This window comes from Vigna angularis, chromosome 8 (assembly GCF_016808095.1).
Source record: "Vigna angularis cultivar LongXiaoDou No.4 chromosome 8, ASM1680809v1, whole genome shotgun sequence".
In the NCBI taxonomy this organism is placed as follows: Eukaryota; Viridiplantae; Streptophyta; class Magnoliopsida; order Fabales; family Fabaceae; genus Vigna; species Vigna angularis.
Genome location: NC_068977.1, coordinates 26,461,060 through 26,477,480, shown reverse-complemented (window position 1 = coordinate 26,477,480; position 16,421 = coordinate 26,461,060). Strand labels below are relative to the sequence as shown.

General features: G+C 34.5%; 2 protein-coding genes across 2 annotated transcripts; both read left to right on the top strand.

Annotated features, from left to right (window-relative positions):
- The first annotated feature begins 4,544 nt into the window (after positions 1 to 4,544).
- LOC108345381 (probable WRKY transcription factor 27) lies at positions 4,545 to 6,371 on the top strand. Its single transcript, XM_017583978.2, has 3 exons — positions 4,545 to 5,342; positions 5,485 to 5,598; positions 5,738 to 6,371. Exons 1-3 carry the CDS (start codon positions 4,765 to 4,767, stop codon positions 6,237 to 6,239), a joined length of 1,194 nt encoding a protein of 397 aa, XP_017439467.1. The 5' UTR covers positions 4,545 to 4,764; the 3' UTR covers positions 6,240 to 6,371.
- Positions 6,372 to 8,435: 2,064 nt separating this feature from the next.
- On the top strand, positions 8,436 to 9,255 carry LOC108344186 (heavy metal-associated isoprenylated plant protein 39-like). Its single transcript, XM_017582650.1, has 4 exons — positions 8,436 to 8,443; positions 8,503 to 8,563; positions 8,676 to 8,751; positions 9,011 to 9,255. Exons 1-4 carry the CDS (start codon positions 8,436 to 8,438, stop codon positions 9,253 to 9,255), a joined length of 390 nt encoding a protein of 129 aa, XP_017438139.1.
- The last annotated feature ends 7,166 nt before the right edge of the window (positions 9,256 to 16,421 follow it).

Here is a 16,421-nt window from a genome sequence, read left to right as displayed (position 1 = left end):
GAAGTTCATTCAAAAATAATTTCTAAATTCCAAAAACTAACTCAAGAAAGAAAAAGGCAAAGAGAAACTCATTCAAAAGTAATTTCTAACTAGACATAAATGTTTTACTCTACCAAAATTTCTAATAAAAGAAAAGACGAACAGATTCTTATTCAGGTTGTAAAGAAATGTAAAACAAATAGTATTGAAAAAAATGTTTTTTTCAATAAATTTTAAATAATTTTTTTTAATTTAAATCACTTATAACTTAAACACAATAAATAGTATTTAATATATTATTACTATTATTGTTGGGTGCCAACTTATACATTAAAAGAAAACCAAAAGAAATAGAAAGTATATGAATTCAAACGAGTTCCCCCTCCTCACAAGTCATTGAACTCGTTATTACTGCTATTAGCTGACAATAATTCAAAATCATTTTTTCTACCGTAACACAAGTTCTACTGAAAAATACATAATTTAAGCATACATTTTTTATACACTCAATTCAAAATTATTTTAACCCAACTTTCTACCGTAACAAAATGTTTTACTGTAGAATATGAAACCAAGATAATTAAATATATATTTTTTATTACGGTCAATTCAAAATTAATTTAACTCAACTTTAAAGCAAAGAATCCTTCCAAAAAATTTATATTCTCTCCAAAACTAATACGATAAAATTTATGTTTATATTAAATATGTCTAAATTTTTCTTTTGATTTCTGTGACATCCCAAAAATACAGTCATAAACCATATAATTAGAAAATCACTTTTAATAATAATCCAGTACAGTTTCCAACAAAAAGAAAAAAAAACGAAACGAAAGAACGCTCAAGGACGAACGTCCTTGAGTACAGTCTTGCAACCCTAAAGGACGAACGCGCAAAGCCGCACGTCTTCAACAAGAGTTACAAATTTAGGTCCAACGCAAAAATAAAAAACTGACCGAATGGTTTACACGGGACAAAAATACCGAACGGTCGAACTTAACCAAAATAAAGGGATGAGGTGGTCGAACGACCACTCCAACAAAACACCTATACTACTGGCCGAGCGTCTCACTGCTCGGTCTTCACTTCAACTTCAATCAGATTCTCTTCGTCCAACGCCTCTTCCAAACGCTCGTCTCCCTCTGCTCACATCCACACGGATGATCATTGCAACGACAGGACGAACGTACAAAACGAGACAACACAAGGAAAAACGCAGGGTAAGCTTATGTAATTTAACTCATGCATCAACATACAAATTCATGTAAGCAATTTATCACACATGTACAATTCAACGCACGTAAACATAAAGCTCAATACACGACTGACCGTCCGGACTGTATGAATTCTGCGTAGTTACAGGCGTTCGCGCACCCGGGTGGTGTGGTAACTGGCATCCTCATCAGCTGCCACCCGAGGTTAGTCCGTTCCGTCCAAAGTACCCCTAAGGACGAGGACCTCTTGCCGTTCCCACGCATGACGTACCCCTCTACTTGAGGACGAGTACTCACGGAACATCAGGATCGAACAGCGAGCATTAACTTCCCACAGTCATACTTTACAAATTCCAACATTTATCCATGAGTCGTCCCTACCTGGAACGCTCGTTCAACATTCATAACTTTCATTTCATCTCATATACTGTTCATCATTCACTATTCATCATTCCATATCTATTTTCATCATTAATAGGGTGACCATAAAAAACCGAACGTTCTGCCCTCACCAAGAACTAGGGCGAACACTGCAGACTGAACCAAAAGACGCTCGTTCGGATAAGAGTACGAACGACAGAGTTACAATTACATTCGGGAATAGCCGAGTAAGGTCATGTTCATTGGACGAACGCTATTTACCATGAGAATCAGTTGAATGAACTGACTCTCGTGAATTCAAACCAACGTTCCAAGAATAATTTAAGTGTGAAGGCTCCAGGCCGAATCCATAGATTGCAGACACCACAAGACGTTAACGAACCATATTTAGAATAGTTCTCATACTGAAATCCACTTCCAGTCAATGACCGAACGTGGCAATCTGAAGTTGGACGTACGCTATTTCAATAAGACTAATTTTATAAGGACGAGTACGAGCGCTCAGTATAAGACCGAGCACCATTTAGAGCGAGCGCTAGGCATAAGACCGAGCACCAATTAGAGCGTGCGCTCAGTGTAAGACCGAGCACCAATAATCTTAAAATAACAACTGTTGGGGTAACATTTACGAACGGTAAAATATACTATTACATAAAAAGGATGGAGTTTATCAAAGAATACCCAGATACGACCGTGCTTGGCCGAACGCTCAAGCATAGTATTTTAACACGAGGACGCTCGTCCTCAACTAGTGTTCTATTCGGATGAAAGAATCAACATTTCAACTATGTTACTAGGGAAAATCGAACGGTCAATGACCGTTTAGTACGAACGTACATTTTCATGGGAAATTCTCTTACAATCCATTTTCATTCCAGTTCATTTCTCATTATGTAATCTCATAGTTTCATGCGTTCATATCAACATCAACTTCCATATTTCATATGATCCATATCATGTAAATTCACATATTTCATTTCACCAAATCAACGAACGTTCATGTACTTCAGTCACATCAAACATCATGCATTATACTCATACAGTCAAATAACGAACGTTCATACCATTCATTCATATCATTCATCATGCATTATTTTCATGCAGTCAAATAACGAACGTTCACACAACACAACATCAAACCAGTTAAATTAAATAAGCTTCCCTTACCTCTAAAGCGTGACCGAACGCTCTCAACTCAGAAACACAACTTCTCCACTACTGATTCCGCTCGTCAACGCTCGTTAAATCAAACTACAACGAGAGAAACCCAACACTATCAGATCTACTCATTTTTAAGAATGGTGATCAACGTACGCACTCAGAACTGGGTTTGCATGCCAGTAAAACGAACGACAGAAAGGAAAGACGGACTTACCAGTCCAGCTTCACAAACCGAACGATTCCTCTGGAAGCTCTTGACGCCGATCGTCCTTCTATGGTGTTGGAATACTGAACGGAGGAGATTAAACGGTGGTTCCTTAGAGAGAAGGTTCAGAGAACTTAGAGAGAAGGAGGAGAGAATTGAATTCTCAGAAATGAAGCAGGAAGGTGCGGCCAGAGGGAGGAGTATATTTCAGAAGTTCTCAGTTTTGCTTTCCACTCCGCCAGCGCACGTTACACTCTGGCAGACACATGATCTGCACTTCTGGCTTCTGACTGCCCATGCCGGACGGTCGTCCACTCTGATGTCGCCACGCGTTTCCCACTACCGGTTTCTGACTGCCCATGATGAACCAACGTCCACTCAGCGGTCGCCACGTGTTTTCCACTACAACCGAGCGCACGTTCACACCCTGGCAGCCATGCTCTCCACTAACGTTTCTGACTCACCTCCACGTGCGACACCTGGCGTCCGTTAGTGGAGCGTCAGACTCTGCTGTCGCCACGTACGTTGCTGAGGTGGCGCGCTCTCCGACTGCCACGTGGACTCCACCAACGCTCATCATTTTCGAGGCCTGACAATTTCTAATAAAATTTCTTATTCTTGTACATCTAAAAAAACAATTTAATTTATGTTTTCTCTTGAAATTTTTTGACTCTCTTAAATGGACCTTTTGAAATACTTCTGATTTATTTTTTCAAAATATTTTCATTTTTTGCTGTCTTTGAAAATATCTTATATGTTTTCCACAAAACAATGACATGTCAAGTCAACACAATCAATTGAAATGCAATAAATGGAACACAAAAGAAATCAGAAATCAAAAGACAACTTGTTTTTCATTAAACCAAAAGAAAAATATAAACATATTTGAAGAAAAAATTGAATTCTTTTTAATCAGAAGAAGAAACTTAAAAAGCTTATTAAAGACACAGCATAGAGGGTACAAGGTAGAGTAGTGTGTGACCCAGTTTAGAGGGCAACCATGCAGAAAAATCATAACAGTCGTTGTTTCTGCAATTTTGAAACCGTGCCAGCCAGTGCTACGTTGCCTCCATTACTTGCACTCACCAATCAGAGTTCGAGTAAGGTAAAGACAACACATTTTTTTCATACAATATTTTTACATTTATTTTTGACATATAATATAAAAATAAAATAATCATAAAAATATTTTTTTTTTTTTTAAAAAAAAAGAAAATAAAAAATAAGCAAGATAATTTCAAATGAATAAAAAATTTAAGTGTGTAAAAAGATTAATTTTCTTTTTCTTAAATATGCAAAAACTTAAAATCTTAAGTATAAATATGACAATAATTTAAATGGACCATTTGGTAGGGCTAAGATAGAAATAAACATAGGCATCTTCCTTAGGTTGCCCCTACCTTTCGTTGGGTCCCCTTTGACATTATACCAAAGTCAATGCGAAAACCTTGAGAAACCAAAAAACAGAACACTAAATCCATGAGGGAATTAAAAAATCAATAAGAAAACAGTCTCACTTTCATATCTACCTTTCATCTCTATCCTTTTCTTTTTCCTTTCCTTATAGAATCCATTTTCTTTCTCAGTATAAATAATTAACAATTACTCAACTGGGTCAGTGCTCCACCAGAGCATTCTCTCTCTCTCTCTTCTCTTTTGGTTCATACAAAAAGTCAGCGCCATTCTTTCTGCAATTTCACCTTTTCCTTCTAGCAGTTGTTGTCTCCATTGGGTACAACAGAAATAGAAGAACCAAACAAACACAACTGAGATTTGTTCTGTGAGGATTTCTAGGCATACCCACCACCAACCTGTTCCTCAAAAATGGCTCATGAGGATTGGGATCTCTTTGCCATCGTTAGAAGTTGTAAAGCTGCCACCTTTACTGCCACCACAACCACACCAAACCCACCCACCGTGACTTCCACCACCACTCCCAGATCTCCAAACACCACCTCTTGCTTCGATTCCAGCCACGAGAATGCATCATTCTCTTTTCCCAATCTTCTGCAACCACCAACCAATGAGTCTCAAGAGCTTCACCAGTTGCTAATAAACTTCAACCCCACCACCACCACCACCATTTCTAGCACTATCACTAGTGCTATTGGCATCAATCCCAATTCCACTTTTTCTGACGTTGCGGGATTCATTGGACAACAGCATATACAACAAGGTCATCACCATCATCTTGTTCCTGCTCCCACAAATCACACCTCCATTGGAGCACCCTCCACTACTGGTTTTGACAGATTCCAAGAACAGCACCACCAACAGCAACATCAATCCCAAACTCCAGAACAACAGCAACGAAAGCAAAACCTGCCTCAACTTCAAGCACCCCAAACAAGTCCCATCCTTTCACCAACTACACAACCACAGACACCCAGATCAAGAAAGAGGTAAACCATTTCAATTCCCGACAATAAACGAACTTTACTCAATCTCGTTACATTAAAAGAAAAACTCAAACTTTTTTACCATACACAATACCCCATAAGATAACCTACCACATCTTACATCAATTTCCATTTTTCTCCACAGAAAAAACCACCAGAAGAAAATTGTGCGTCATGTAACCGCAGACAACCTCTCGACAGACTCATGGGCATGGCGAAAATATGGTCAAAAACCAATCAAAGGCTCTCCGTATCCAAGGTAAGGAAATAATCGAACACATCATATACGTATATGAAACATTCTCTCATCGGCTCACAGTAATATATTCACAACATTACACTTCGAATCTCATTCTCGATCACAAGAAAAACTCAATCAAAGAGTTTTTATTTCACAGGAACTATTACAGATGCAGTAGCTGCAAAGGCTGTGCTGCGAGAAAGCAAGTGGAGCGAAGCAACACCGAACCCAACATGTTCATCGTCACCTACACCGGCGAACACAAACACGCTAAACCCGTTCACCGTAACTCCCTCGCCGGCAGCACCCGAACCAAGCCGTCTCCAACCGGTTTACCCGAAGCCAACGAAGCTGTTTCTGGTATCAAAATAGAGAACGCGTGTTCATCGACTTCTGAGCTCTCTACGACGTCGTTGAAGTCTGGCACGCCGGAAAATGAGGAAACAGTCGCCGACGGCGAACCCGATTTCCCTGAGATGGAAGTTGATCCTGACGCGTTGTCTGACAACGACTACGACCTTTTGATACCCAATACTGGTGCCATGTCGGACGCTGTTCTCTTGGGGTTAACCAATGGAGCTCAAACAAAGGGATCGGATCGGAATAGCGAATCCGGGTTGACCCAGTCCAAATCAGACCCATTTTCCAACACGGTGTAGACTCGGATCAGTTCATGACCCGCATAACTCGCCGATATTCTTGCGTATTGTAATGGTACCATTTTTTTAATATAAATATGTCTAATTTTTGTCCTAAATTATGCATACTTTTTTGTAAACATATATAAACAATACTCTAAAAGATAATTCTACATTTTTTCGATGTTTAACCCTATTCATTTAATTTAAGAACACGTTCATATTGCTTCTTTGAATTTTCTTTTCACGTATCAACTAAAGATGTAACTTATTTTATAGGTATTAGATTAAAATTATTTTTTAAATTAGTATTCGAGTAACTTATTATGTTATTCATATTAAGTTGAATAAAATACAACGAAAAAATTCTAATATATAATAAATACAAACTTACACGTAACTTAGTATATATATATATATATATATATATATATATATATATATATATATATATATATATATATATATATATATATATATATATATATATATATATATATATATATATATATATATATATAATATGTTGAACATAATGATTTATTTAAATAAATTAGTGTTGTCAAAATGGATTAGAATCTATGAGTCAACTCAGTCCATCAAGGGATTGGACCGAGTTGGGTTGAAAAATAATTTGAAATTTCGATAAGATCAATTTTGAATCTAATTTACTAAGAACCTGGCTTATCCGGGTTGAATCCGTGATGAACCGAGTTCATTCACTAATCCACCTAATTTTTCTAATAAGTATTTTTTGTTGGATTAATCATTTTACAAAATATTGAAATTGAGACTCGAGTAAAATTATTTTTATATGAAATAATTAGATAATATGAAAAATTCACAAATCTATACTTAATAACTCAATTTTTATGTAAAAACAAATTTGAATCGCTACAAAGTCGTACAAAATTTTGTTGAGGAGATTTTGTGATATCTTTTTGTGAATAAAATTTTATGTTTGATTGATCATAAATCTAATTTAATAATCTCCCCCTTTATTTAAATTTGAATTAGAAAATTTTGGTTATCTTTTTTAATATAAAAGAGAAAAACTTGCAATTAAGTGAGCCAACTCGTTTAACTCACCAATCTATGGTAGGTCGGGTTGGGTTCAAATTTTTTCGACTCACTAATAAATGAATCGGGTTGGATTGACTCACTAAGTGACTCACGCATAATAGGTCAAGCTAGGTCAGGTTGGGTGGTCCGTTTTGACAACTCTAAAATAAATATAAACAATAATGTTTATTATATTTTTATTTTATAAAATTTTCAAAAAAATATTAAAATTATATAATTTAAATTAGGGTTAAATATGTTTTTGGTCCCTTAACTTTTAGTGAAAATTGGAATTAGTCCCTCTTCAAACCTTTGGCCTAATTTAGTCCCCAAACTTTAGACATGTGTGAATTTAGTCCTTTTAGCTACATTTTGTTAGGTTTATTTGATGTTTCAACTGCGTTTCATGATAGCATTTGAGTTATTTACACCGTTTGACACATTTTTGCTTCAATGTTAACTGAGAAATGCGTTTGAAACATCAAATAAAGTTAACAAAATTTGGTTAAAAGGATTAAATTCACACATTTCTAAAGTTTGGGACTAAATAAGTCCAAAATTTTGAAGAGGGACTAATTCCAATTTTCACCGAAAGTTAAGGGACAAAAACATATTTAACCCTTTAAATTATTATGCAAATTGACGTACATAAAACCAGTCAAACTTATGAAAGTGTTGAAGGATATATTGATGCTTTATTTAAAGATTTTACCATAAAATAATTTTAAATAATAGTTTGTCATGCTATATTGTTTACATAATTATATATACAAGTAACTTAACATATTTAACAATAAAATAATAATTCTACGAATTTTAGATATTGGTTAAACCCCTTTAGTTGTCCCTATTTATGTAGAGTTTTCCCAGTTCGATCCCCGTTCTTTTAAAATTCTCAATTGAGTCCTAAATAGTGTTAATTTGAGTCAATTAGATCCCTACTGTTAAATTGACTTAACGGAGTAAAAATTTTTATGAGGTGGAATATTGACATGACTAGTTTTTGAAACGTGGCATTCTCACGTGGAATTTGATAAAAGAAACACTGCAGTGGGCCTTCTCCGCCAGCGAACGCAAGCGGTTTGAGGTTTGTCAAATCGTATTGCTCAGGGAGCGTTCCTGGAAGTGATTCGCGGACGTAATCAGACGCTCGAAATGATCTTGTATGTTTGAGTTTTGTCTCAGATCTTGTGGAAGTTTCCTGGTGAAGCTTTTGTTGAAGAGTTTCAACTGATGCAAGTTGGGATTTGAAGCTAAAATTTCAGGAATTTCCCCCCGAGAAGGTTGTCATTTAGGTTGAGAGAATAGAGACGCAAAGAGGCTACTGCATGTGGTAGTTCCCCTGTGAGAGTGTTCTGAGAGAGGTCCAACAAATGCTTGGTTTTGATGTAACAGAAAGTTGTGTTGAAGGTGGATGTACATGAAGACAAAATCAAGCAAAAAGTAATGAAGGTTGTCTCTGGAATTTCAGGTATTCAATTAAATTTCAAGTTCTCGAGTTCCTCATCTCTTTAGCTTCTCTGCTTTCAATGCTCAAACAAATTGAGGGACAAAAGTGAGGATATAAAAAATGAAAAGATAATATTGTAGTACAAGCAAAGCTGGTTTTCTTTCACTCTATTCGGTTGAATTAGCTTGAATGAAACTGATTTTTGTTTCAAGAGATGAAGTCCAGAGAATATAGCATCAATGGCTCAATTACTAAAATCGTATTTGAAATATTTTTGCAGGTGTGGAGTCAGTTTCTGTGGATATGAAAGACAAGAAATTAACCTTAATTGGGGACATTGATCCAGTACAAGTAGTTGCAAAGCCAAGGAAGTTCTATCACACTGAAATAGTTTTTGTTGGAGCAGTGAAAGAGGAAAAGAAAGAAGAACCTAAAAAGGATGATAAAAAGAAGGAAGATGAAAAGAAAGATTCCACAAAAGAAATTGTTCCAGATCCACTCAAGTTCTATCAAACTTACCGATAGTGGGTGGAGGAGCCAGCGAAGCTCAGTCTCCGACTGGTTCACCCTAACGCTGTCAGTGGTTTTGGTTTCTACCTTCTCCAGGGGTTTCAATTGTAGGCTTTGAATTGAAATTGGTTTCATGGAGATTCAAAAGTCTCGCGTTTTGTGTCTAGCGTGATTTAGAGTTCGTGACTAATTTGGGGATTTTCAAATTTGTGATTCTGTTTTCTCTTTATAGGTTTCAAATGGTTTAATGGAGAAGAAAATAGATGATGATGAGTTCTGTTGCGTGCGAAGAGCTTAAGCACTGGTTACGTTGACCATAGTGGCGATTTGCCTTCGTGGTGCTGGATGGAAGGAGATGAATTAAAGTGAACATGACAGAGTCACGATTTTGATTTTGTGGTTACTTGATTGCAGGTTGATGGTGCACGAGGAAGATGATGGTGGTTCTGCGCGATTAGGTTCTCTGGCTTTGGATGGTGCTTGACTGTAATGGAAGATGACTTTTTTTTTAATTTTTTAATCAAAATGTTTTTAAATTCCACGTAGAGCTTTGTGAATGTCAGGTTTAAAAAACTTGCCGCGTCAACTTCCAACCTCAGCAAAAATTTAACCCGTTAAGTCAAATTTAACGGTAGGGACCCAATTAATTCAAATTAGCACTATTTAAGACTCAACTGAAAATTTTAAAAGAACGAAAATCGAATTGAGAAAACTCTACATAAATAAAAACAACTAAAGGAGTTTAACATTAGATATTTTAGGGTTAAATATGTTTTTCGTCTCTTAAGTATCACACGATTTTGGTTTTAGTCCCTACTCGAAACTTTGATGGCTTTTAGTCCTCATAGTTTTGAAACTCTTACTATTAGTCTTTAAAATTGGACGGCGTTAACTTTTAGTAGATGTGGCAAACGGCGAGGCCACGTTTTATGCCACATTCCCTCTTCACTCTCTGCCACGTTGGTTGTTTAAGTTTTTAAATGAGATTAAGTATGTTAATTTGTGGTTGTGGTGATAATCGGATTTCTCTTCGTTTTCCTTAACCCGAATCCCTTTTTTCCTGGTTTGATCGGCGGTGCGACTGTGAGAATCTTAGCGATCGAACGCTTCTTTGGAGCCTTAGGTTTGGACTTGCAATTAACGGTCCTTCTCATCTGTCGTAGTTCCTCCCTAACGGCCTGCGCCAAACAACCGTCGATGTGCGCGTTCTCCTCCTCCTCAGCGGAATCTCTTCGGTCCGATTTCGACGACTCGCCACTTCCGCGCGTGGATCTCAGCGCCGAGAGAGCCACTCGAACTTAGAAATGGTATTCGAAACCTCATCCGCCACATCCTCTCGAAACAGCCAGAACTTCAAGACGCTATCGATTTGCGGTGGCGGCGACTGCAGCTGTGGTGACTGTTGTTGCTGCGCAGCTGTGGTGGTTGTTGTTGCTGCGCAGTTGTGGTGGCTGTTGTTGTTGCGCAGTTGTGGTGGCTATTGTTGTTGCTGCTCTTCCATACCAATAAAGAAGAAGAAGGAAGAAAAAGGAAGAGAAGAAGATGGCCCTACGCTGCAAGTCCCGAAAGGCCCTACGCTGCAAGTCCTGCGCGGAGCAACTCATCACCTATGTGCGCGAGATTCTTCCCACCATCGAGGAAACCAAGTACTCCGGGGTGGAGCTTCCGGCGCCGAGGCAGTCTCAGCTGGACCGCCTGTCGCAGATTCTGTGTTCTGGCGTGCATCGTTAAATTCGGGGCAAACTGGACAAACCATCTCCAATTTCTCATCCTCGTTGTTGTAATCGGCAGCATGAGAAGGAGGCGCAGATTCTTCGGAGTTCTCTTTGCTGCAACCCTCGTCATCGGTTCCAGAAACTTCCTCAAGCGAAGGCGGATCGTCCGGATTTTGTGGATCTTCAACCAAATACACACTTAACATACTTAATCTCATTTCAAAACTTAAACAACCAACGTGGCAGAGAGTGAAGAGGGCAGATGACATAAAATGTGGCCTCGCCGTTTACCAAATCTACTCAAAGTTAACGATGAAATAGGCTTATCTACGAAGTCAAACTTTTACGCAAACTAGGTTAAGTATAGAAAAACCTATGAAATAAACTGGTTTTCCGACATTATTTTTTAATGAAAACCAATTTGAGGACCCATCGAAATGTAAATTTTTAAATCTATGTTTTATTCATTTTTATTGTTTGGCAGGACTCCTGAGTCGGTGATCAAAAACACCTATCATTTAGATAAGTAAATTTATAACAATTTCTTTTTATTAATATGTATTTCGTTTAATATTTAATACATAATAAATGTTTAATGAAATTTTAAATGTTTTAAATCAACTATAATTTATATATATTTGATAATTCGTTTATAATATCGAATATTTTAATGTATAAAAACAGTAACTGCGGAAGAATATTATTATCAAAAAAGAGAAATTTTGTTTGCTTGTGATGTCTTGTTGACTATGTCAAAGTTTGAAATTTTGACATCATTATCAAGGTGGTGGCATGGATAGCACCAAAACATACCTAATTTATTAAGCATGCAAAACATTTAAGTTTTTTTTAAACATTTAACGTGATGTTCTGTATAAACCTCAATTCATTAATTAAATTTTTCTATATTAATTATTGTTAGAGTTATATTTTTAATTAATATCAGTGAGAGCATGTAGATAAACTTTGAAAAGATAAAAAAAAAATATTAAATGACAAGGATAATTTTGAAAAATTATTTAAGACAAATTTATTTCTTTCTTCACCCCAAATGATCTGTTTCGATGTTTCCTAAAGATAACAACAAATGCATGTTTTTTTAATATAATTTAATTAGAGTAGCATCATTACATTTAGTCTCATCATTCATTAATATCGAAATAAGAGTAAATCATGAAAAAAAATAATTAATAATACATTACAACATTTTTTTTTATCCATAAAGATTGAACAAATGTGGGTATCTTTACATTATAATATGGAAACATAAGTTATTTTTGGGACAAATTTCAAATACTAAAATTAAATGTAATTGGGAGGATGGAGTATTATAAACTAAATTAACTATTTTTTAATCATGATAAACTTGGTTATTAAGGCTTATATATTTATATTAATTAAAAGAGGAATATATACAATCATATAAAAGAAAATGTAAGAATTATTTATAGAAGGTTTGAAAATGAATGTGAAATGAGAAAATTTGAAATGCACAAGTGGGATGTTTCATGTGTGGACTGAAACCCTAATTTTGTTTTTATTTCTATTAAAATGTTTTTGTCTTATACCAACTAGTAGTTGGCAGTGAAGTCAAACCTTTTTTATTCCTAGGATAATGAGCTGGTCAACCATGTTCTGTTGACTCTTTTGATGTTGTTTCAATAATTGTGCAAATAATGGTGACATTGAAGGTGGGAAAAGAAAACATCTATGGTATTGTTTTGGAGAAGTATATTTAATTAGGGTTGAGTGATACAAGGGTTGGTTAATGGTCATTGTATGATGTAATATGAATGATGCAACTTGTTTTAATATAAAGTTTTGTAATTTTGTCAAATTGTCAAATTATTTTAAAGGGTTTAAGGGGTGACCTAGGGTTGGAGTTTGAAGTGGTCTTAGGAAGTCTTATTCTGGTAATTGAATGTGTTTAGGTCATTGGGAATATGTTTCTTCAATAAGATAAACTATTATTATTATAATAAATGGCCGGTTTAGTTTTCACTTCTTTTTAAATAAGATTTTCAGCTTAAACAAAATCAAATTTTATAATCAAAATAATATGTTAAATTATAGAAAAGAAGAATTAGAAGAATTTTAAGTTGGTATGTTCATATTCCTACAATCTTATATATGTAAAAGATAGATATTATATTGATCAATATCACATATATCCTTGAAAAACTAAGATGAAGGTAGAAAAACAAAAATTCTTTAGATAGAAAATATAATAATAGTATAAAACTATGTCAAGGACGCACGCAAAATTCTCTGAAAGAGGTTACATGAAACTACCATGTGTAGTAAATCTCTCATAACGTGGAACAATCCTACTCAAACTAGAAAAACCGCTACAAAAATAAAATATATTTTTAAACAGAGAAAATCTGTCGAAAAAGTAAGAATTTTACTGATAAATTGGTATTATTGACAGAAATGGGACAAAATATATGAATATATAAACGATAAAACTCAAACTAAATTAGAGAATAAACAATTATATAGAAAATAATTAGATAATTGTCTTTTTGTTTAAACCAATTTATACTTATTGGAGAAATTTTTTATCTTACACAATTATAAGTGAGGTGTGTGTGTTTTGTTGTTGCATATTTGGTAGCTTGATGGTTCATGGTTGAAAATGGGATTTGTTTTAATTCTCAATCTGGGATTTCTTTCTGCACCACCATGATTACTAACTGTACCCTCATACTACAAGTATATCAGGATGAAAAAAGAGAGAAAGAGAGAGAGAAGAGAGAAACAGTGGGTTTAGTTGGAAGCTTATTCCAGAAAGCCTGTTTCGACTATATGCTCCAGAAAGCTTGTTTTATAAATTTGGTTCCAGAATGCATTTCATATATAAGATAACTTATTGTAGAAAGCTCGATCTCGAAAGCATCTCATATGTTCTAGAAAGCTTATTTTACAAAAGTAGTTCGAAATGAATTTTATATGTTCTAGAAAGCTTGTTTCAATAATCATATTCCAAAAGTCCTATTTTTGAAATTATGTTTAAAAAAATCAGAAAACTTATTCTGAAGTATTTTTAGAATAGATGATTCAAAAATCATTTTTACAAAAATGTCAATTTAAAAATTATGTAAGTGAAATTAGAAATTATGGAGGTACAGTAAGAAAACATGCGTAGTCTGTTGTAGACTATAACAAAGCCCACAAAATGTTACCTGCGAAACTTTTGAATCTGCTTCTAACATCAGGTACTTGATCAAACAAAATTATTATTATTAAACTTCAGTTTTTATAAAAAACAAAAATATAGATTTTCTTTCTATAACAATTTATATTCATCTGCATGTTTTTTATAAAAGTATTTATCGTATAGTTATTATTTCATTATTTTCAATATTTTAGTAAATTATAATAAACAACTTTTCAATTTGGTCATATTGTCAAATTATTAACTTTTTTAATAAATAATTTTCAATATTTATAATGTGAAAATTTATTTATTTTTCTTAAAATTGGCTGTAAAATTTGTTTTAAGAAAAAAATACACCTAATTTTCCCCCACATTTCACACTTAATTTTACAATTAAAAATATGTAAGCAAATTATTTTGCTGTAAGTGGTTCAGACCAACCAAAATATAGTAAAAATTAATAAGATATCATAAAAGATATTAAATGAATAAAGTAAAATCATAATAAAATTACAAAATACTATTTTTTATTAATTTGATTAAGAGGTTAAGAAGTGAATTTCAAGTCTAACTTAACTTTAAAACATCAATGTGTAATATGAGGTTTATATTCAATTATATATTGTAAAGTGACCCTATATTTGGTAGATGTAGAACATCCAACACAACTCCCTCATATCAAGTTATATACATTTTAAACATGAGACTAGACGTTAATGAATGATTAGATAGTAGAATGATAATAGGTGGAACAATAGACCTAACAAAGAACAAACATCGTTAGGATAGACTCTAACCTTGACATTGATACCATGTTGGAAAGTGAACTTTAACCCTAACTCAATCTTACAAAATTCGTCTTGTAAAGTGAGGTTTGTATCCACTTATATATTGTAAAGTGACTTTATCTTTAGTTCAAGCGAGACTTCCAACACACACCCCTTACGTTGAGTCATATACATTTCGAACGTGAAATTAGATATTAAAGGATTGTCTTATACTAGCCCAATAACTGTGGAACAATAGACCCAACAAACAACAAATTTCGCTAGAATATACTATAACCTTGACTATAATACCATGTTGAGAAGTGAACTTTAAGCATAACTCAAACCCACAAAACAGACTTGTAAGGTGAGATTTGCGTCCAGATTTATAAACTCGTCTTATTTTTAGTCGATGTGAAATCTCTAACACACGTCCCTCACATTAAGCCATATACACTTTGAACATGAGACTAAACATTAATAGGTGGTTTGAAAGCAATCAGATAGTATGTAAAACAATAGGCCAAATAAGCAACAAATCTTCCAATATTAGGTGGCACAATAAGCCCAACAAATAATAAATATCGCTAGGATAGGTTCAAAAACATGGCTCATATACCATGTTAAGAATTGGACTTTAAGCTTAACTCAATTCCACAAAATCAAGTCTCATATACATTTAGAGCATGAGTCTAAACATTAATGGGTGATCCGATATCGATCCTATGAGGGATGGAACAATAAATCTAATAAACAACAAAATTTGCTAGGATATGCCTAACCATTGATTTGATACCATGTTGAGAAGTGAACTTTAAGTCTAACTCAACCCCACAAAATTGGTTTGTGAGGTGAGGTTTACACCCACTTATATATTGTAGAATGATTTTATCTTTAGTCAATGTGAAACTTCCCACACACCTCACTCACGTCGAGTCATATACATTTCTAGCGTGAGACTAAACATAGGTGGTATGATAGTCATCCTTTAGCGAGTGACACAATAAGCCCAACAAACAACAAATCTTCCGATAACAAGTGGCACAATAAGCCCCACAAACAACAAATCTCGTTAGGATAAACTCTAACCCAAGACTTTGATACCATGATAAGAAGTGGATTTTAAGTCTAACTCAACATTACAAAATTGAGTTATATACATTTTGAGTGTATGACTAGATATTAATGAGTGGTATAATGTTGGAACAATAATCCTAACAAAAAAGAAATCATCTTTAAGATAGACTCTAACCATAACTTTGATACCATGTTGAGAAATGAACTTTAAAAAATTTAACTCAACCCCACGAAACTGACTTGTAAGGTTTTGTTTCCATCCATTTATATACTATAAAGTTGTCTTATCTCTAGTCAATGTGAAATCTTCAACACATTCATGTCATGTCTAGTCATATGTATCTTAAGTGTGAGACTAAACACTAATATATAGTTTGATAGTGGTCCAATAATAGGTGACATAATAGGTTTAACAAACAACAAATCTACTAATAACAAATAGCATAATAGACCGAACAAACA

Coding starts and splice junctions, on each gene's coding strand:
- LOC108345381 (XM_017583978.2), top strand. CDS start 4,765: ATGGCTCATGAGGATTGGGATCTCTTTGCCATCGTTAGAAGTTGTAAA. Junction 5,343..5,484: donor ACACCCAGATCAAGAAAGAG/GTAAACCATTTC, acceptor TTTTCTCCACAG/AAAAAACCACCAGAAGAAAA. Junction 5,599..5,737: donor AAAGGCTCTCCGTATCCAAG/GTAAGGAAATAA, acceptor TTTATTTCACAG/GAACTATTACAGATGCAGTA.
- LOC108344186 (XM_017582650.1), top strand. Junction 8,564..8,675: donor AGGAATTTCCCCCCGAGAAG/GTTGTCATTTAG, acceptor TTGATGTAACAG/AAAGTTGTGTTGAAGGTGGA. Junction 8,752..9,010: donor GGTTGTCTCTGGAATTTCAG/GTATTCAATTAA, acceptor ATATTTTTGCAG/GTGTGGAGTCAGTTTCTGTG.